Source organism: Liolophura sinensis, chromosome 12, assembly GCF_032854445.1.
Source record: "Liolophura sinensis isolate JHLJ2023 chromosome 12, CUHK_Ljap_v2, whole genome shotgun sequence".
Classification (NCBI taxonomy): domain Eukaryota; kingdom Metazoa; phylum Mollusca; class Polyplacophora; order Chitonida; family Chitonidae; genus Liolophura; species Liolophura sinensis.
Window position 1 is genome coordinate 5097617 of NC_088306.1, and position 21614 is coordinate 5119230.

General features: G+C 38.1%; 1 protein-coding gene across 3 annotated transcripts in view; it reads right to left on the reverse strand.

The window, feature by feature from the left end:
• Positions 1-21614, reverse strand: part of LOC135479579 (rho guanine nucleotide exchange factor 7-like) — a 72243-nt gene that overhangs the window by 6785 nt on the left and 43844 nt on the right. For 2 of the 3 annotated variants that reach the window (XM_064759466.1, XM_064759467.1), the window contains exons 12-15: positions 21390-21468; positions 19276-19403; positions 18678-19002; positions 14271-14363 (exon numbers count right to left, since the gene is read on the reverse strand). In XM_064759466.1, coding sequence (XP_064615536.1) covers positions 14271-14363; positions 18678-19002; positions 19276-19403; positions 21390-21468 — 625 coding nt within the window. Of the gene's footprint in view, positions 1-1836; positions 8550-14270; positions 14364-18677; positions 19003-19275; positions 19404-21389; positions 21469-21614 lie in introns of those variants that run through there. The other variant, XM_064759468.1, reaches the window with a different exon arrangement.

Sequence of the window (21614 nt, forward strand, 5' to 3'; positions counted from 1 at the left end):
ACCTGAGGGTAACAGTAAATCTTCCATATGTACACCTGAGGGTAACAATAAATCTTCCATATGTACACCTGAGGGTAACAATAAATCTTCCATGTGTATGTGTTCTGTTCAAAAACCATGATGAGTGAGGCATAAAATCTGCTCAAAACATGAGATTTGGTTATGGGGAAACTCATAAGCATGGGCTCTTTTAATGCCTCTGCCACTGCAGCATTATTTACAAACTAAAAAAATGACTTCTTCAGCTGCCCTGTTCACTGGGTATTCCCAATACCCCGTAACTGAACAAGACTGATGATGAAATAGTGAAATGTACTTTGCGAGGCAGTAAATATGTCTTGGCTATAAGCACACCTTCAAGAGATTGTAGGTTTTACAAGGTATTAAATGAAGGCACAGGCCAAATGACAAATGGACTGGTCCGTTTCAATGCTTCACGAGAACATAATGTTACCAGTCTACACAGCATAGTGTCTTCAGAATATGCTTGAGTAAACACCTTGTAAATATGCGAAAAGGTTGAAGAATTCCAGTACACAAGAAATTTTCACTTATGTACAACCTCTACCAGGTTTATGCAGGGTGGACGAAACTGGGGAGTGCTAGATAGCGGGGCGTGAGTGCATAGGGTTTTAACCTCGTACTTAACAATTTTTCAGTCACACGGCCACGATGGAATCCTTGCGTGTAATGTGCCTGCTTGTTGCAGGGCGGATTTCCACCGCTCTTTTATCTAGTGCTAGACAGGAGTAAACTACGATCCTCTGCCTACATGGTATCATCTATAGTCAGGTCACTGCCTGTATTATATAAAGTGGATCTACAATTTATTGTCTGGTGATCTCACTGAAGCTTTTTTTCATTCTAATGAAAGACGTTTTAATGAACGTTTAGGTGCTCAAAATAACAGGAAAAAACTTTGGATAATATGTTCTCAAACATCCACCTTAGAAAATAACTGATTTTGTTGAATTTCTTGAAGAAATAATTTGAGGTGTTTCTGGTGTACGTTGTTACCTTTCATTTGAGGCACATTATTTTGGACTTGGTGCACACTTCAATGATGCCCTCAAAACCTTGCAGCCCCTTCTGCTCACAGCCTTACATGTACCTTGTATCTCACTTATTCTCAAGGAAAGCAGTCATGAAAAATAATGAATGAATGCTTGGGGTTTAAGGTCGTACTTAACAAATTTGCAGTCTTATGATGACGAGGATTCACTAAGTGAGTCCATGCTGCCAAAGTGCTGCCTTCACCGAAGCATCATGCCGACGACACCAGACATGACACCCCACGCGGTCACATTACACTGACGCCGGGCTAATCAGTCATGTTTCCTTGCTCTAACCTCTTTACGCTAAGCGCAAAGCGAAGGAGCAGCAAATACCATTTTTAAACTTTTCGGTATGACTCGTTCTGGGTTTAGTCCTGGGTCTCCCGACTTCGAAGCGGATGCTCCCACCATTAGGCCACCAAAGGGGTTACATGTACAGCCATCGAAAAGAAACCAGAAGCTACAATGCACATGTATGTGAATCATGTTTGGCACATTGGACCAACCAAATCGACAGGTGTAACTGGTCCAATCCTACATACTACAAGGTAATCTAAACTGGCTGTACTGGTGGACAACAGACACTCTTGTCTGATGTACCCTTAGCACATATCATTTCGTGATCTACAAACTGCACCTCTTAACACTCCTATTAAAACCTTCATCACTGGAGGACATTTCTTTATGATGTGGATGCAAAAAGCATGAACAGAAATAGAGAACAAATAATACATGTATGTGAGGCACAGTGTGCACAAGGAAGTCAAAAATCAGGAGGCATAATGTGAACTGAGTGAAAATAAGGCACAATGTGAACCGAGTGAAAATAAGGAACAATGTGGAGAACCAAGTGAAAATAAGGCACAATGTGGAGAACCAAGTGAAAATAAGGCACAATGTGAACTGAGTGAAAATAAGGCACAATGTGGAGAACCCAGTGAAAATGAGGCACAATGTGGAGAACCCAGTAAAAATAAGGCACAATGTAGAGAACCCAGTGAAAATGAGGCACGCTGTGAAGAACTCAGTGAAAGTGAGGCACGCTGTGAAACAAGTGAAAATAAGGTTATAGTTGAACCGTAATGGCCATTCCAACAGGGGACATTTTGTCTGCATACAGAGCTGTATCTCTGACACATATCTTCAAAAGTGACTGGTGTATTTATTTACATCATACAAACGCATGATGTATGAAAAATCACGTGTTCACAAACAGATGCAGGAATGAAACCCCAACTACAGTGTATACAGTTCTATAAAAAGAAAAAAAAAATCAAAACAAAAACACCAACAAAAACTCCATTCTCATGCTGTTAGTGGTATAGATATGTGTTTCTTTTCGTACCAGCAAAGAAAACAAAAAAGACAACAAAAAGAGCTTTTAGCAGGGTGCAAAATAAAAGGCACAATCCTATCTACATCAGAAATCAAAGGATATATAATGTTCACACACCAAAAAAAAATCAGTCTCACATACCAACATGACCAAGGTGCAATACTCTGAAATGAAATCTCTCCTGTTGACAATTATAAAAGTATATTTATACACAGTGAAACAGTATGCTAATCAAGCCTGAATGAATATTTTGACCAGTGCTTGACATTTGAAGCCTTATATGCTATTCATATGCCTTACATCTGGTTCTGCTTGACACTTGAAGCCATATGCCTTACATCTGGTTCTGCATGACATTTGAAGCCATATGCCATACATCTGGTTCTGCTTGACATTTGAAGCCATATGCCTCACATCTGGTTCTGCAGTGTTGTAAATACATGCATTGTGCTAAATGTTAGACTTCAGTCAAATGGTACCTGGATACCCTCGTCTGTAAAATTTGATTCATAACCAATCAGATACATGTTTTAGCAAAGTTTTCACAATACTTGTACTTCATAATATTTACAAGAGAGTATACATTCCTTGTTACAATACTTCACAATTATCTCTGTACTTAAAATAAATACCAAACAACTGAAACGGCTACAAATGATGCAGAAAATAACCTCTCACATTATTTGTTGACTGCAACTTTTTTTCCTTTACATGTATATTATCTACCAAAATTAAATATTATAAAATCATTATTGAAAATAAAGACTGTTCAAGACAAACCTGTAATGAGTTTCTTGTTACCTGAAAAATTAGAAATCTGAATCATACATTAATCCAGATCTTTCACTTTAAATGAAGGTATCTGCTTTCACAAGACTTAAAAGCCTTCATTTTCAGTACCTTCGTGCAGCTTAAAGCTTCTCATGAGCAGATCAATAGCACACTATTAGCACACTATTAGCACACTCTGACCAGATTCTAGCACACCACAATCTGATTCTGCCACTCAATTTCTTCCACCTTATTGCATGTTGAATGCAATTTATTCACCTAAATGGTTTGATTATGGCAATGATTTAAGTTTGGTATAAACTAATCTAAACTGAAGCTACACGTATAGGCTTCAGCACCATGCTCCAATATGATTTTATTCAGTACAGGAAGAGAAATGCCCCAAAAGTATACTAAAATCAAAACCAGGTGAACATGTGAAAGTTTGAAAAAGTAGGGTGGCTGTTCATCAGCTGATGGTCTAAAATTATTGTTGTGTTCTGTGGATACAATGAGCGCTCAAATGTCACTTTCTACAATCAAAACCACTGGCAAAAAAAAGCACCGCAGCATCAGTGGAATGCTACAGTGGTTCTTTAAGGAGCTTTCAGCCATTCTGTGCCTTCACTTAGCAGGCACCCAGTGTCTTATCAAGAAAGCATAATATAATATTTGTATTTACACAAACTGCCACAAAACCAGGTCTTACACCAATCTTTATCACTGGAGCTAGGGAAAGTAATAACAGATATGCAAAATCATTGCCAGGGGAACCAAGTCCTTGTCCTATTAAAAAAAAGGACATTTGTTAGTTTAAAATGTGTATCAATAAAACAGGTCTGAAATTGCACTAGACCACCAAGTTTATGCTAGTTGATATGGTCTGTAAAAACAATGAGCAGACATGAAATAAAACTGATGTTCTTGTAACCCAAGACGACATCACAAGAACCAAAACTACAGGGGGGGTTCAATGTGAATTCATTGTTTATTAAGATCAGAGTTATTTAAATTAAGACATGAGATGTAACAAATAAATATACACAATCTGTACATACTATAAAGATACAGACACTCAGAATTGTAAAATAAAACAGTGAATAGTCATGGCTGTGGCTAATCTTCATTAACATAGATTAATTTCAAAACTGTTGCCAGCATGTTCCTGCGTATATGTGTTATGGAGACACCCTGGGTCTGATCTAGGCTTATCAATATGAATAAGGTTTGGGCATCACTATTTTTGGTCGCCTTAACAAGGTCAGATAATTAAAATCACAAGATAAAGAAAAAATAAATCAAAAATAATTGGTCTGTTTGTCTGAAATCGTTCCAGTAAGGCTTCGTGGGATTATGTATGTCACAGTTGTTTTATTAAAAAAGAGAGAACCGACAACTGTGGAACTATCTCTTCTACTCATCAAGGGGTAACAGAAATTCTTGTAGGAGTGCCCAAAATTTTATTCTAGGTCATGCTCTGGCATCATACCTGTACTTTGTACAAAAGTGATCAGCTATATATGGTATGTATAGCTGTTGCAGTACTTCCTAAAACTACAAATATTTTTTAAGTTTGGTGAGAATTTTGGACCATCCCAAATTAACACCATTAACCATCTTAAATCCCCATTATAATTAACAGTCATACATCTATGGTCAATAACATATATATCCCTATAATGCAGATAAATTATTCAGAATTAAGCAAAATGTGTCCCTTGAGAAAAAAAAAGCCAAATTTTATGTAAACTACAGTATTATTATGCTGTATGTTGGCAATCATGATGGGAAATGTTACTGCCCAACTAACTTCACATTGCAAATACTTTATTTTTGCCACTGGTGCCATAGAGCTGCCTGTCTGATTGAGTATGCAACAATTTTGGAAAATACAAGCCAGTAACACCTTCAGAATTATGTGGAAAAGATGTGTTTCTTCTGTTTATGTATAGGCAGGTCCAATCAATAATCCACAACACTTTTGGGACGTACCGGTAGTGGAAGTTTCTATGATGTAAGTCTGATGATGCTGTCATATATCACGCAAGGAAATCAGCAGCTGTACAGAGAAAATATGCTGCGCCTGTTAGAATTCTGACAACGACCAACTGTTCGGTTAAAGACTGAAAATTTCACCTTCATATCCTGCACGGGATATTTACCATTATTTCCTGGTTTGTATCGGCATGGTACATTTATACACAATTCATGACGCAAGATTGTTGGACTACATGTACAGAGTACCGTAATTATTCAACCTTTTCAACTGCCCGTGCAACCAACATTTGAAAACCTTTTCAGAGGACTATTGGATGTAGAGACATAATTTGCACAGTTTTATGAAGCTGGTATCTTAAGTGAAACAAACAAATCATTTCAGCCTTATTTCCACGATAATTGTACGCATAAATTTCACGGGAAAAAAAACTGCTTTCGACGTTGAAAAGGTTGAAGATTTACAGTGGTTCAGAGTAAGAACAATTTCAGAACAATTCTCTGCTGAATGATAAGAACTCGTGGGATTGCAATGTTTACATTTTGTCAGGTTTCATGTGAGGACTAGAACATAAAAGAAAGGGGAAGGCCGATCACTGTAGGATGAAGCCATTACAACAAACAGCAACACATCTCAGCACAGAAACTGAAGAGCTCCAAAGGCAAGGGAGATAATAAGTCACACATCTACTATAAAGAAGCATAAAAAATGCATAGCAAAGTGCAATTTTCAGTTGTTTTTTTTCTGAAACAGGTTTACGATATTGGTATAAATGTAAAGTATAAAAGATACATGTTAAGATACATGTATTGCACAACTTTGAGACTAAAACTACAAGAACATATTCAAATGCATACAGCACTCTAAAAACAAAATAATATAGAGTCTACTTGTAAAAATAAAAAAAATCAATAAAAAAAATATATACACATAGGTAAATACAAATAACTTTATATACCAATACAAACAAGATTTAAAATGGGGCATAATAAAAAAACCATGCCAATGCCAGGTATACTATAAATGCACTCTTACGATCAATTCTATGACTTAATACTTTTATACAAAGGACTACATATTATCCTACGTAAAAAATTTATTCACACAGAAGACTGACCATAACAAGTCCAAAAAGGAGGGAGTTCAACTTAATTGGGTAGAATTTGCTAGCTGCAAGCTGATAATCGCAGAAGCAGTAAGGTTAGGTGCTTCGCAGCTGTGTCTGAAACCACCTTCTGCCTTTGCAATATTTCTGTGGGATGTACACCAATTAATCAATTTGTCACGTGACTGTCAGACAAGATAAAAATAATTCTACTCATTAAACGTTACAACACAATGACAATTACACCTGTCAAATATGGTCCTAATGCTTTTCCTCAGTGGCAAATGTATGCACCATGGAGTCAAAATAATATACCGGTACACCTTTCCCTCATTACAGCATGTCATTTAATACATCATGGTTACACATGTGTCCTCAAAATTTTTCAAAAACTTGTTGCAGCACACATCTGCACAAACTTTCAAAAGTTTCTGCCCGGAAAACCTTCCGATTTTGTTAATTCTTTGTACTCAGAAGCTTTATAGTTATCATGTGATTATTATCTGAAAACTATTATATCATGCTGATTTGGCTTAATGCTGTGTCTCTTTCTGTTTTTTTCTTTATTTATTTGCATGGTGTTTTACACTGTAATTATGAATATTTAACTAATACGATGATGATCAGCATTATGGTGGGAGGAAACTGAGCAAAGCCCTCGAGAAAAATCATGACCCTCTGCCGGAGAGGATGCCAGCATGAGGTGGACGTGAACTCACAGTGACTGTATTGGTGAGAGGCCCCTGGGTCATCATGCTGCACTAGCAGGCTCATCACTAGTCGACAGAGACCCCCAAGCTTCATACACTATGCTTCACTTGTCCCACGATAGACAGATGTGTACTCAACAACAGCGTTGTAACCAGGGAGAGGCGTGCATATGTGTACAGACCCATGTGAAAAGAAAGCTTAGGATCGCCACCTTAACAAGGAAATCAGCTGGAACCTATAATGCGGACCCAGTACTTAAATTCTCACCTGTATATTATAAGTCAGAATCAATGACGTTAGCCCTTGTTTGATCAGAAATGATGAACCTAATGTATTTAATTTGTCCAATTGTCAGCCATGCAACTTGCAAAGTTACACGTTCTCAACACCAAGATGACTAGCTTTACCATATTGCACTTTTAAGACATGATGAGGAGGCGCGCAGGGTTCCAAATCCAGTCAGTGGAGAATAATTTAATTTTAATCAATTGAAATGGCCAAAAAATAATAATAATATACAAAAAAGAAAAAAATAACAGCACTTAACACAAACAATAACAATTATTTACACCAAACAATTCAGAGACGGAAAGGAATCCAACATGACATGGGGGCTATTGTACTGAAGAAGAAACAAATAAAATAAATAATTTGATAACAGGTAAATGAGAAGAAAATTAAAAGTACTGTCTGGTCAGGTAATACTTGAGCAAAGGCGAAGTGCTCTAAACCCGCTTTATACATTTGTGGTAGGAGAAAGTTGTTTCCTGTGTTTTCCACATGTGCGTGGTTATGCCCATAATATGCGAGTATGTCACTAGCCTAGGTTATATCAGAACTGAAACCCACTCGCAATATAAAGTATGTGTATGTAAAACTAGCATGCAGTACATGTGGGTGGTAGGAGTATTACTGAAGTCAGAGTGTTGTGTCTCTGGCACATGCGACACGATCCGCTTTCGACAGCAAAACGTGCGTATTTTAACGCACACAGTCTTCTCACAGGAATACATGGGTCTGATTTCAGTAATCCAAAAGATATCCTCACGAAACTGCCAAAGGATAACACAAAACGGTGATGCGCAGTGGTAAATTAAGAGTAATACGGCCAATTTACCATAAAATAAAGTCAGAATTTGTCTCTCACACAGTTTGAGCCAATGAGATCAGAAGCCAGTCCAGTTCAAATTCTTTCATGTACATTTACATACAGTCATGACATTGAAGAAACCAGTGATTCTCTGCAGCTGTATTTGCTGATTGAAAGCTTCCAATAGCCAATCAGACAATCTGGGACTTTTAAAGTCTGTGAGGTAATCAGCCAATGATGAGAAAGGACAGATGACGTCTTTGGGGTGGGGATGGGACACCTGTGTTCTGAGCACTGATTGGCCTAGAGTCTCTTGATAGTTCTGGCTAATCCTTTGGCCAATGGGAAGCTTGCGCAGCAGAATCCCCTCATGACTTGTCCGCGCACGAGAGCGTAGTCTTCCTGGTCCGGGGAAATGAGTGGATCCGTCAAAGACCCGCCGTCAGAATCTGCCGAGTCATTCAGCCTCAACTTGGTCAGATCCACTTCAAGGTCACAAGCAGCATTAACAAAATGGAGGGCAGAGATGCGATTTAATACAAACATCAACAGGATGTTCCTAAAAGCCTAGTATAGCTGTCTCCACTAAAATTCAACAATCGACTACTAAAGAGCATCCATTTCATTATGACCATAAGCTATGTAAAAATTAAGGTCAAGACATGTATATAAACGTGTACAGACAATTCTAGTTTACTCCAGATAACTCAGAACAGTCATGCTTTCACAACAACCAACTATGGTGCTTGTAAATTCCATCATGCATTGGACACAAAACTATATGCAGCACAAGTATGAGAAAAGACTCCTAGTTTAACATTTACCACAATAAGTGAACAACATACAGTTTACAGTGTATATATGACAACAAGGCCTGGGTAGGTCATTTCCTAGTTTTGAAAAAAATGCTTATAAATATTTTGTGTTTCGCCTGATGTCTGGTACGTACAATGCACCTTCGGAAGCTTGAGAAGATCTTAAAATGATTCTTTTGGAATAATGGAACTCCACACAAAACTTTTACGTGGCCTAGAAGGTGGATGGTGCAATCAATAAAGCAAATTGTGCGAGTTAAAAAATGCTAACCCTTAGGGAAACTATGTATATATTTTCATGAAGCCTACACCTTGATAATCATCAATTAAAGACCTTTGTTAACATCTAAAAATGGCTGTTACTGCCACATACAGGGTGTCTGAGAAATCGTGCACCACCCTGATTTTCACTTTTTTTCCTCTGTGTTTCAGATTTAATATTGATTTTAAATTTGTTTCTCTCTCTCAGAGTTAATTAGGGCTAGTAAACTAACATACAAGAAAGAAATGAATTGGTTTTTTATATTTGGAATAGATGGGGCAACACACCGCTCTGTAGCTCAAGTATTCAACCTCAACCTGGATGGTGCTTGACTTCTGGGACACCCTGTATAATACTTTGTAAGAAACAACTTTGCCTGTTGTTTTCACAGAAGATCGCTAAACATTTTTTTTTTTCGCATTTTCAACCAGCATGGTTAGAACAAAACTTAATAGCAACAACTTTTTGCTTCATGTTGCTATAAGGAAACTGTACGGCAAACAAAACGTCCATTGCAGCATATCTTTGATCAACATAAAAAAAGAAAAAGAAAAAGAAAAAAGCTGTAACTGCAAATTGCGCAACATTTATCTCAATGCTGGGAAAAAGGTTACTATGATTATTGGTCCATATATAAAGGTCATCCAAACATTAATGCCTCCCAGTTGGACACAGAGCTGGATATAATTAATTAGGTTATGTATGAAAGTGAAGTCAAGATGATACAGAGGTTGACGGACTGTGTGTTCTATGACATGCTACAGGCATGACAGGTGACTGAATGTTAATACACTAAAACCAGGTATCAAGGTGTCTGATATTTTGAGCTCTTCAGACTGATCACCTCACCAAAAATTGAGGTCACCCACTGTGATCTGAAGCGGTGGAATGTATTTAATCATATAAATATCATTGTAAAACAAGAAAGTGGATAATAAAGTGGAGGAAACAATCACAAATAGTTCTGAAATTATGAATATTTACACGATGGAAAGTTAGCTTTGAGATGACCTCGGCTCAATTTGAGGTCGTTATTTTTATTTCGAGGTCTTGAAATGACCAAACATTTACAAGTACTCCAGATGATGGTATAACAAAAAGCTGAAATATTAAGTCAAAACGAAGCTTTCATTTTCGGAGTTACACTACTTGTATATTACATGAATCTTATCAATGGATACACTGGATACAAGCTCTGGGGGGTCAAATTTCACAAATTTATAAGGAAGCACACAGCAAATTTGGGACGAAAAGCAAGTCTATTACTCTTACTTACTACATTTGCTCTAAAAATTTTCACATAAACGTAAAAGTGGGTCTGCACAAGTCAAATGTAAAAAAAATACTGAATTTGGTTGTGTTGAAATTGATATTTTTCTAGTACATGTACATTATCATTCTACCTTCCCAGGAAACCCCAAAAGTTCACAGAACTCTAACAATCCAGCAAAATGAATCCATGGAAGAAAGTTTACATGAAATACAGTAAGTCATTGGCCACTGTACATGTATTTGTCAGAGCAAATTGCTGAGTGTAGTTGGTTGTATTTGGTTGTATCTGCTTGGAATTGGTTGTATCTGGTTGGAATTGGTTGTATCTGCTTGGAATTGGTTGTATCTGGTTGTAATTGGTTGTATTATGGCGTTCTTTTGGAATGTCTTCCAGGAATACTTCTACTGTGGAAGTTTTGAATGAAAATCATGAATTCTAAAACCAACATATTTCCCTGATACAGGTATCTCTGTTTCAAATTTTCAATGCAAATCCTGAATGCAAATACTGGACATCAGTCTCTAGATGTTCCTTATCGTCACTCTGACATATTTGGGGCTGTTTTCTCTACATACATGTAGCTCTCGCAACTCCGTTGTTTGATTTCAGAGTAACTAGATGTGCACATCCAAAAACTAGGGTGGTAGTCAGTAACTACCTGTCCCTCATGGAAACCTTAGCTTTAATATAAAAAGCACATACAGTAGTTGAGTTCATGGCGCCAACAGATGAATATTTTGCATGGCTAACAAAATATTTTCTACGATTTGGAGAAAGAATTTGCAGAATATTTCATTCAGGACAAAACTTTGATAGTGTCAGGAGACCTGAACTTCATGAAAAGATTATTTTTTTTTTATATACACAACACTAGAATATGTCATATTTTTATGAAGGATGAAGAGGACAAGGAACTGGCACAGAAATGCATGGTATGAACACAGATACAGACGGAAAGGTACAGGTTCTACAGCCTAACCGCGCGATTTGAAAAACTGTAATATCCTGTCTCTCACGTTTTGTATTCCACCTAAAGTTCGGTACATATATATATATCTAAAAACGCACATTTACAGGCACAAAAGGCCATGAAATAATATGGTTTTTTTTTCTGATAAGAAATTACTCGTACTTCATGAAATATGTCTTATGTGGCCTTATAACAGTCAAGACCAAATCCTGAAGTCCTTGACCAAATCCAAGACCAAATCCTGAAATCTTCGACAAAATCCTAGACCAAATCCTGAAATCTTTGACCAAATCCTGAAATCCTTGACCAAATCCTGAAATCCTTGACCAAATCCAAGACCAAATACTGACCATGTATAAGGTGAATGAATCAGTCAAGCAAATTTGTCACCTGAAAAATGCTGAACTTAGGTCACTATAAATCACTTGAAAATTGCTAAACTTTAGGTCACTAAAAATCACTTGAAAATTGCTAAACATAGGTGAATTTCAGAAACTGGAGTTTCTCATCCGTGACCAAGCATGGTCTTGATTAAATATACAGGCAGTCTGACCATATTTCTCTTGTCTTTGTTGATACAGCAGTTTGACTGGTATTTCCCTGTCTCCAATGAGGAAGGTTGCAGCAAGAAACACTCTGATATTCTACATGTAAAGTCAACTATTAAAGATGCGCCAAAAACCAGGCTACAAAATGTGGTTGCATAGCCTATGTATAAGCATCTAGAAATTGCTGCGTGCGAATAACCAATGTATGTGCGAATAACCAATGTATGTGCAAATAACCAATGTATGTGCAAATAACCAATGTATGTGCGAATAACCAATGTATGTGCGAATAACCAATGTGCGTGCAAATAACCAATGTATGTGCGAATAACCAATGTATGTGCGAATAACCAATGTAAGTAAGTCTAACTTCAACACCATGTACAGTGCATACTAAAGAAATCAATCTGAATATACAAAATATGATAATAATATCTTCGTACTGATATCGTGACATCTTAACAAAATGGCTAAGCCCTACGGAACTGTGGTCTGGTATTTACCACAATGCACTATGGGAGAAAATATGGATCTTCAGGTTAGCAGACTAAAGGAACACACTCCTTTATACAAGACACATCAAAATAGAAAGATTTACATAGCAAGACAAATAATCTTTCCCATAGTCAGTAAGGATTATATCTGGAAACCAGGGGTTAATATGTGCTCAACTTTAAGAGCACTCTAGGTGCCATTCTGTTGCACTCTAACCATCGCAGGTCTTTCTCCCAGTCTTTGCACTATATACAATAGACTGTGCGATATTCTGATAAGTGAATACATAACATCTTTAAGAGGCATTTAGAAGCTGAATTGGATAACATAACGAGATATATGAATAACATATAGAATAACATCAGAACTCAGTAAGATTTCTTGATTCCAAATCCGCCTTCTCTGACCACATCAAATCTAATCCCCAACACAAAATTGAGAGGTCAAATGTCTGGACACTGGAAACGAACATCACCATTACCCCAACAAGGAAGCCAGTGAAAGACTATTGACATTCGAAGCTTAAATCCACAGATCGACCGTGACCATGGCCTACTAATCTCCACCACCTACTGTGAACTGATCTCAGAAGTGACAGATCGATCCTGTTCTACTTTGTCTTCAGCTCACATCTCCCGTTCTTCTTTTTTCTGACTGTAATCCCTTAATCCTTTGCCTCCATGTGTCCACACTAATCACTTTGTGTGCTTATATAAACAGATTTGCCAGGGCTGTTCATAATGCTTGATAATGGTATTAGTGTCTATACCGAAACATCGCTTCCAAATAAACAGAAGCTGTTATCCATCTATCTCGTTATGTTATAATGAATACATGCATAATGTTTTCTATGTACCAGTGTTTACGACATATCCATGCATATCTGAAAATGACACAGCAGATAAAAACAAACTGTTTAAATGTATTCCTTGTCCTTCCTTTCCGTGAGGCTGCATGTTTGAATCCAGTTCAAACTGATCTGGCTGCGGCTTTAAGTTTGTGAGATACTTGGTGAAAGGCCTTTGTTGGATATGCCCGTTTTCTATCATTCTTAAAAAATGACATCAGTCACAAGAGTGATCTATGCTTTCAAACTGCTCAATGCTCCTAGCCAATTAAATAAATACTAGATAAATTTCTCGCTTAAACTACAAAAGGATCCTCGGCAAAGAGAGCCTGAAAAAAACACACAAAAAAAGGCTTTGTCCATTTCATGCATTCTGGCATGAAGGAGCGGTTGGTGACAGACTAACAGCAGGCAGCTGGTGAACAGTGCAGTACAGACACACAGACACAAACACTACCTCTGTGAAACACAACACAAATTACATGGGTGAGTATTAAGCCCAGCCCACACGCACAACATTTGTCGACAAAAAAAAAACAAACAAAAAAGGAGGATATTCAGGACCAGAAGTCACATGTTCCACAATATCAATTTGCCACACAAAGGCAACATTTGTTGTCCTTTTTGAAAATTCCCCCAAAGAAACAAGGTCATAGTTTCAAGGCCTACCATTTTATCAGACCGTTTTGTCTATACTCACCTAGCATTACCATTGACAGACTCTGATATTGCTTGATGAAGGCAACACAATCTCCCCAAACCAAATTGTCAGCACAAAGGCCAAATCTATTTCCTGATCATTTCTTTCTGGACTTTCTGTCACCGAAAATTAATCAATCTTTGGATCCAGTTCTCCAGAGTCAGGAATTCTTATTTAGGTTTAAAGCCTGCACATGTTGAGGGTTTTTTTTTTTCTTGCTGGGGTTCTGTTTTCTAAAATAAATGTTGTCTGTATGCGCTGGGATTTAGTCAAGACAGAGAGGGGTGTATACTCACATGATCCCACTGTATGCCTCGTTTTGGCACTGTTACAGTATGCCTCTATCACACCCAGTATGGCAGCATCCTCTTCAAATGTTCGGGGGTCATCTGCAATTCACACAGGATTAAAATAACCAGTGATTATTATATCAGCCCGTTACAGAATTAATTCTTAATTCATATAAGTGTCAAAAACATTCACCAGATGTCATGTTACATAAATATCTGATTTATTTTATTTATTTGTTTGTTCTAAAGTGTTTAATGCAGAGCTAACTTCAGAAGAATTGTTAACTTTAAATTTTACAGCGGTAAGTTGTTCATGCATGTTACGAGCGGAGGAAATGTGCCTGATGTCCATTTCACAAAATGTAACATGTACGTAAAGTCTCATGGCAACCAGTACTGGTGGTATTTTACCAGGGCCACATCTAGTCCCAGTTCAGTTCCCAAAAGAGCATTAGGCACACAAACTAATCAAGCTGTAACAAAACCAACAACAACAACAACAACAGAAATATGATGGTTTACCCATAAAGAGCTGAAATACAAATTTCTTTCACTCCCACTTAGAAGCTCCCAGAAAGCATATGTTTTGAGTTGTATTTTATAAAAGTTCTTTCAATATCACCTTTAAAGTCTGGGATCAGAACCTTCAATTTCTTTCTAGAACTGTTTCCTGATGACGGCAATATGTTAGCTACATGTACATGTATGTACAATACATTCACTCTGTGAATCAGGCCTGACAAATCACTCTGTGGTGAAGGGGGCCAGTGCTCTACTGAAGGAGCCTGTTTCACAAAGTGATTTGTCAGGCTTGTGGTGAAGGGGACCAGTGCTTTACTGCAGGAGCTTGCCTCACAATGTGATTTGTCAGGCTTGTGATGAAGGGGGCGAGTGCTCTACTGCAGGAGCCCGATTCACACAGTGCAGGAATTTCTCTACTGCTCTACTGAAGGAGCCTACTGTACTTTCTGTTTGAAACAGGCTCCTGCAGTAAAGCACTGGCCCCCTTCACCACAAGCCTGACAAATCACTTTGTGAAACAGCCTCCTGCAGTAAAGCACTGGTCCCCTTCACCACAAGCCTGACAAGTCACTTTGTGAAACAGCCTCCTGCAGTAAAGCACTGGTCCCTTTCACTACAAGCTTGACAAATCACTTTGTGAAACAGGCTCCTGCAGTAAAGCACTGGTCCCCTTCACCACAAGCCTGACAAATCACTTTGTGAAACAGCCTCCTGCAGTAAAGCACTGGTCCGCTTCACCACAAGCCTGACAAATCACTTTGTGAAACAGCCTCCTGCAGTAAAGCACTGGTCCCCTTCACCACAAGCCTGACAAATCACTTTGTGAAACAGCCTCCTGCAGTAAAGCACTGGTCCCCTTCACCACAAGCCTGACAAACCACTTTGTGAAACAACCTCCTGCAGTAAAGCACTGGCCCCCTTCACCACAAGCCTGACAAATCACTTTGTGAAACAGGCTTCTGCAGTAGAGCACTGGCCCCCTTCACCACAAGCCTGATAAGTCACTTTGTGAAACAGGCTTCTGCAGTAAAGCACTGGCCCCCTTCACTACAAGCCTGATAAGTCACTTTGTGAAACAGGCTCCTGCAGTACAGCACTGGCCCCCTTCACCACAAGCCTGATAAGTCACTTTGTGAAACAGGCTCCTGCAGTAAAGCACAATGAAAACCATTCAATTTCTGCTTAGAGACCATCCCCAAACTGCATTGCTCACAATTGCATCACAGTAATTCTCAATATTTATGTTTATTTATAGTCAACATAAACGAGTGTTTCTGAACACTGTATATAAGGCCTTTACCATTGCCAGTGTAGAACAGCTATACTACCACACTATGATTCAGATATGCATAGATGGATTTTCATTTGATTTACTGGTTTATTTTTTTGATTGGTGTATTACGCCGTATTCAAGAGTATTTCACTTATACGACAACGGCCAGCATTATGGTGGGTGGTAACCGGGCAGAGCCCGGGGGAAACCCACAGCCATCCATCTGCTGACAGACCTTTCCACGTACAGCCGAAGAGGATACTTCACTTGAAAAAAACATTTTAACTGTTTGCAAGCAAACGAATACTGAGAAACAACACCTCAATGCAAGACAAATAAAATACATGGGTATTAAACCACAATATCACAATATGAAAATATATAAATAAAACACAAAGACTACTTCTTTCCATGATAACAAATTATACAAAAAACATGAAATGCAAATATAATGTATAATGTAGCATGATCCTTTTGTACCCTTTTCAACTGCGATTTCTTAAAAATTTATTAGTGAGATCTAACAGTCTTGGTGTGTGCAGTTGCAGTTTTATTTATTTATTTATTTAATTGGTGTTAAATACGCTGTACTCAAGAATCAGTTACCATTTTGAAGCTGTGACTATCTTTGTTATTTACATATGAAAGCTTTCCTGTGTACAGCTGTATGTTTTACCGCTTCCTGTCAATGGGTGTTGTGGTAACGTTACTGTTACAACATGAAGCAATAAATGACACGGTTTGGCGTTAAGGCAAATTTTTGTGGATTTTTCTGAGCACAAGAAAAAAAAAAATGGAATATCAAGAGACAACTGAAAAAATAGAGATCCACTGTGGGCCACACATGTACAATATCAATTTCAAACAAGGAAGGGCCTCTGTGGCCGACGTGGTTTGCGTGCCAGAGCGGTGCAATGACCCAGGAGCCTTTCACCAATGTGGTCACTGTGAGTTTCAAGCCCAGCTCATGCTGGTTTCCTCTCCAGCCGCATGTAGGTCGGCCAGCTATCTGCGGATAGTTGTGGAGTTCACCCCAGACTTTGCCTGGTTTCCTCCCATCATAATGCTGGCCAACGCTGTACAAGAGAAATATTCTTGAGTACGGTGTAAAACATCAATCAAATAAATAAACAAATAAATCAAACAGGAAAATGTATATACAAGTACGTGTACCTGCTTGAATGGGCTCTTATGCAAGGAAATCAAACCTTAGGAAAATGGTAAAATTCCACACCATTCCATCACAGTTTTGCATGTTTATGTTTTTTTCTTGATACATGTAAGTCCCCCTGAAGGACACAACAAAACCTTCTGTGCTTACACAGATGTACTTCACTTCACAGAATGTGAGCAATTGCCACCAAATAAACACAATAGCACATGGTGGAAACAAAAATAGCAAAACGACAACCAAAAAAAAAGGATGAATGCAAGATGAGAGAAGAGATGGATTCTGGGTAAACTCTTACAGCGTCTCCAGATATAGTCATACTCAGCCTCCCCGTCCTTATCTGACAGCAGGTAAGAGATCACAGATAAGAAACACAGGTAAAATGTAATTAAGGTAGCACAGGTAAGAAATCACAGGCTGGTTACAATCATCCTTTAGTGGCAGTTCAACAAAGCAGCATCAATACCAAACGATTCAAACTTGCCGTGATTTAAAAGACAACACTACAATACAAAATGCTAATATAGGTACTGTATGTGTTTATATAAGTACAAGATTTCACACAAACTTTAAAAAACATACATTTTTATTTCTGAGACTTTGCCAAACCACCCACACGGAGAAAGTCTAGTTTGCCACCATGGTATATAAGATTTAATCACTCAGGTGCACATTAATTCTACATCCCGAATATGGAGCTGTTTAGGTTTTTAATACATACCCTAAATGACCACAAACTTTCTCCATCACTACAAACTTGCCCATTTTTCCAGATTCTGAGAGTGCTATTGATCTCAAAATGGTGTTTTGAGGTTTCCAACCCTCATCCGAAATAAAGGAGGTTAGATTATTTGTTGTCTTTTCTTTCAAAACAAATAAACATCAGCTTGGGTGCAACTTGGTTAGCCAAACATCTATATTTCAGAACTAACGTCACCTTGCACTCTCAAACTAATTAAAAACATACAGCACATCAACTGAAAATTAGGTTGAAATCAGTTAGTAAGGTAAAAGCTAAAAAAAAAAATGACAAGCTGCAGAATAGGTTTCTGACAGTCATTCTTACTATCATCACTCAACAGCAAGGCCACATCCTAATTAGTTTATTAGTAATATGATACCCAATACTAACTAAACATGGTATAATCACCGCATGATTACCGCTCCAAGAGCTACCCTGATTCCTCAACCTTTTCGCATATAAAAGTGCAATTTTCAGAGGAATTTTCGCACCTTTTTAACATGATACTGAAGACAAAACTGCATTCACTGGGTTGGTCAATCTCAGGGCTTTGCAAAAGGTATAGTTATGCGAGTCTGCACAGAAAAATGCCTTCAGAGTATGCTTAAATCGATACCTTACAAACAAGAGAAAGGGCTGCAGAATTATGGTGTACCTTTTTAATTTTCTTACAGCACACGTAAGTTTTTAGCTTCTCTTACTCACCCATTTTACGCCGCATGTTGCAGTTCTTGCGGTGCAGGTCGTCTCTGTTCACTGTGGGCCTGAGGGGAGGGGCGGGTCTTAGGCAGGACATGCTCCATGTGTTGAAGATCTTATGGTGAAATGACGCTGGCAGCGTGTGGGAGATGTGGGTGTTATGAGGGGCAGGGTGTGGGGAGAGGGTTGGGTGGGACGTGTGGGTGTGGGGTGTCTGGTGGGTGGGAGGTGGTGGGTGGGAAGACGGGGGAGGGGGCACTTGTCCAATCACTTTGGCTGTCTGGCTAGGGGCTGGCATCACCTGGCTTATACTGGGCTGACATGAAGTTATCTGGGAACAAAGATCAGTTTTCAACTTTTGAAAGAAATTTATTTTTTTCCTGTAAATTTTCAGGCTTTGTGGCCAAGACATGTACATGTAAGAGCTCACTTGTAAAAGTTTTCAGGTTTTGTGACCAATGAGTAAAAACTCACCTGTAAGTTTTCAGGTTTTGTGACCAATGTGTAAGAACTCACTTGTAAAAGTTTTCAGGTTTTGTGACCAATGTGTAAGAACTCACTTGTAAAAGTTTTCAGGTTTTGTGACCAATGTGTAAGAACTCACCTGTAAGTTTTCAGGTTTTGGGGACAACATTGTATGCAAGCGCGTTATGGATTCCTTCAATATTTCCAGCCAATCAGTGGCTTCCTTCTGGGTACCACAGGTCACTGTCATTTTGTCCACCTGATCACCTGCAGATTAAGAAACAGTTGGGCGACCCATAAGGTGAGTGAAACAGGGGCCGGTTTCTAGGCTAAGCCCTTAGCTAAGTGCACTTTATATCTTTCCAACATACTTTCTCATGGTAGTAAAGAGCTTACTTAGGTTAGTGAGCTTCATGAAGCCGGGCCCAGAAATCATAACTGAAATTGGTTAATACCAAATCTATCACCCCATTACACATATACATAAAAACGAATACTGTACATGTATTTTTACCTAAAAGTTGGAACTGGTAAGTAAAAATGAACTTTCAGAAGTACATAAAGGCCTTAAAAATTAACCATTTTTTGTGCTAAAACTTAAGTTTTTCTTATAAGAAACTAATCATACTTCACAGAAAAATCATAAATTGCTCTATAAAATTGATGAATTCATAAGATTCAAACAAAATGTATCATTTGAAAAATGCAAAATTTTTAGGTGAACTACAGCAGATGCACAGATGTACAGGCTTGAAATAAGACTTAAAAGACATTACCTGCTACCAGTGTATACACAATAGATATGAAATGTAAAATATTAACTTTGTGGATTTGATTTTTTCCAGATTTACAGGAAATGGCTTTTAATTAATTGCTCCTGTGATTAATTACAAAGATGGTGGCTTCTTCATTGGTAAAATTCAAAGAATGTGTTTATCTATCTGACTAGCGTTTATTGCCACACTCAAGAATGTGTTTATCTATCTAGCATTTATTGCCACACTCAAGAATGTGTTTATCTATCTGACTAGCATTTATTGCCACACTCAAGAATGTGTTTATCCATCTGACTAGCGTTTATTGCCACACTCAAGAATGTGTTTATCTATCTGACTAGCATTTATTGCCACACTCAAGAATGTGTTTATCTATCTGACTAGCATTTATTGCCACACTCAAGAATGTGTTTATCTATCTGACTAGCATTTATTGCCACACTCAAGAATGTGTTTATCTATCTGACTAGCATTTATTGCCACACTCAAGAATGTATTTATCTATCTGACTAGCCTTTATTGCCATACTCATGTGACAGTGAACTGGTTTATGGGCGGAGGAAATCTGAACGCCCATCACCAGGGTCAGGTTCCATAAAAACATTTCTGGCTTACATTGTAAGTCCATATTTGAAAGACAATCTTAAAGCTTATTTTTCAGTTTTAGATATCAAAATTCTGTCCACGTTATCACTACTATTTGACTTGTCCAAAATTAAACTTCTAGAACCATAACGTAAGCACTGTGGAGAGGTTTTTAAGTTTGACTGGAGTCAGAATTGGTGGAATTGGCCCCTGGTACCTGGCAAATCTCCTGGCTTAATGATGCAAATCTCCTGACTTAATGATGCAAATCTCCTGACTTAATGACATAGTCAAACAAGAGGAAGCTAGGTTCAAACCATCTCACTGGTCATGGTCCTGACAGTCACAGAGAGTTTGAACTTTGACCCCTTGAGAACTAATGTCACCTTGCACTCTCACACGAATTAAAAACGTACAGCACATCGACTGAAAACTAGGCTGAAATATTAGATCAGTTAGTAAAGTAAAAACTAAAAAAAATGGCAAGCTGCAGAATAATTTTCTTTCTTTTTAGTCTGACCCTTTAAGACAGTTATCTGTCTACAAAGATAGTGACTGGAATGGCATATGGATGACAAATGTTGTCCAAGGACATGAGAGCTAGGTTATATAAACACCTGAGTACTGACCTGCTGGCTCCTGGAGGATCCTGGCCCCACAAGGCGACATTAGACTTCAGTCACAATTTCAAATATCTAACTTGTTCCCTTCCATATATAGCCGAAATTTTGTTTTACAATAACTTTCCCAGAATTTATGTTGTCAAATTACGTAAGAAATAACAATTCTAAAGTGACTGAAATTTTGACTTAAGCCTATGAAAGATTGTTTTTTGACCCCAGGGGCTGGATTTTATCAAGTTCTAATAGTTAGACTGACGGGTGAAACAAACCTGAAATCTCCAGAGAATGTGGAAATGCCTCTGTGTCTTCACACGCTGACACAGTCATTCCACTCAGTGGGATTTTACCCTACAAACACATAAAGTCAATCAATCCATTTATTTATTTATTTATTTTTTGACCCATTTTTATGCTCTACTGTATAATATTTGTCTTGTATGACTGCTGTCAAGTTTATGTGAGGAGCGAAACAAGATGAATCTCAAAGAAATAAA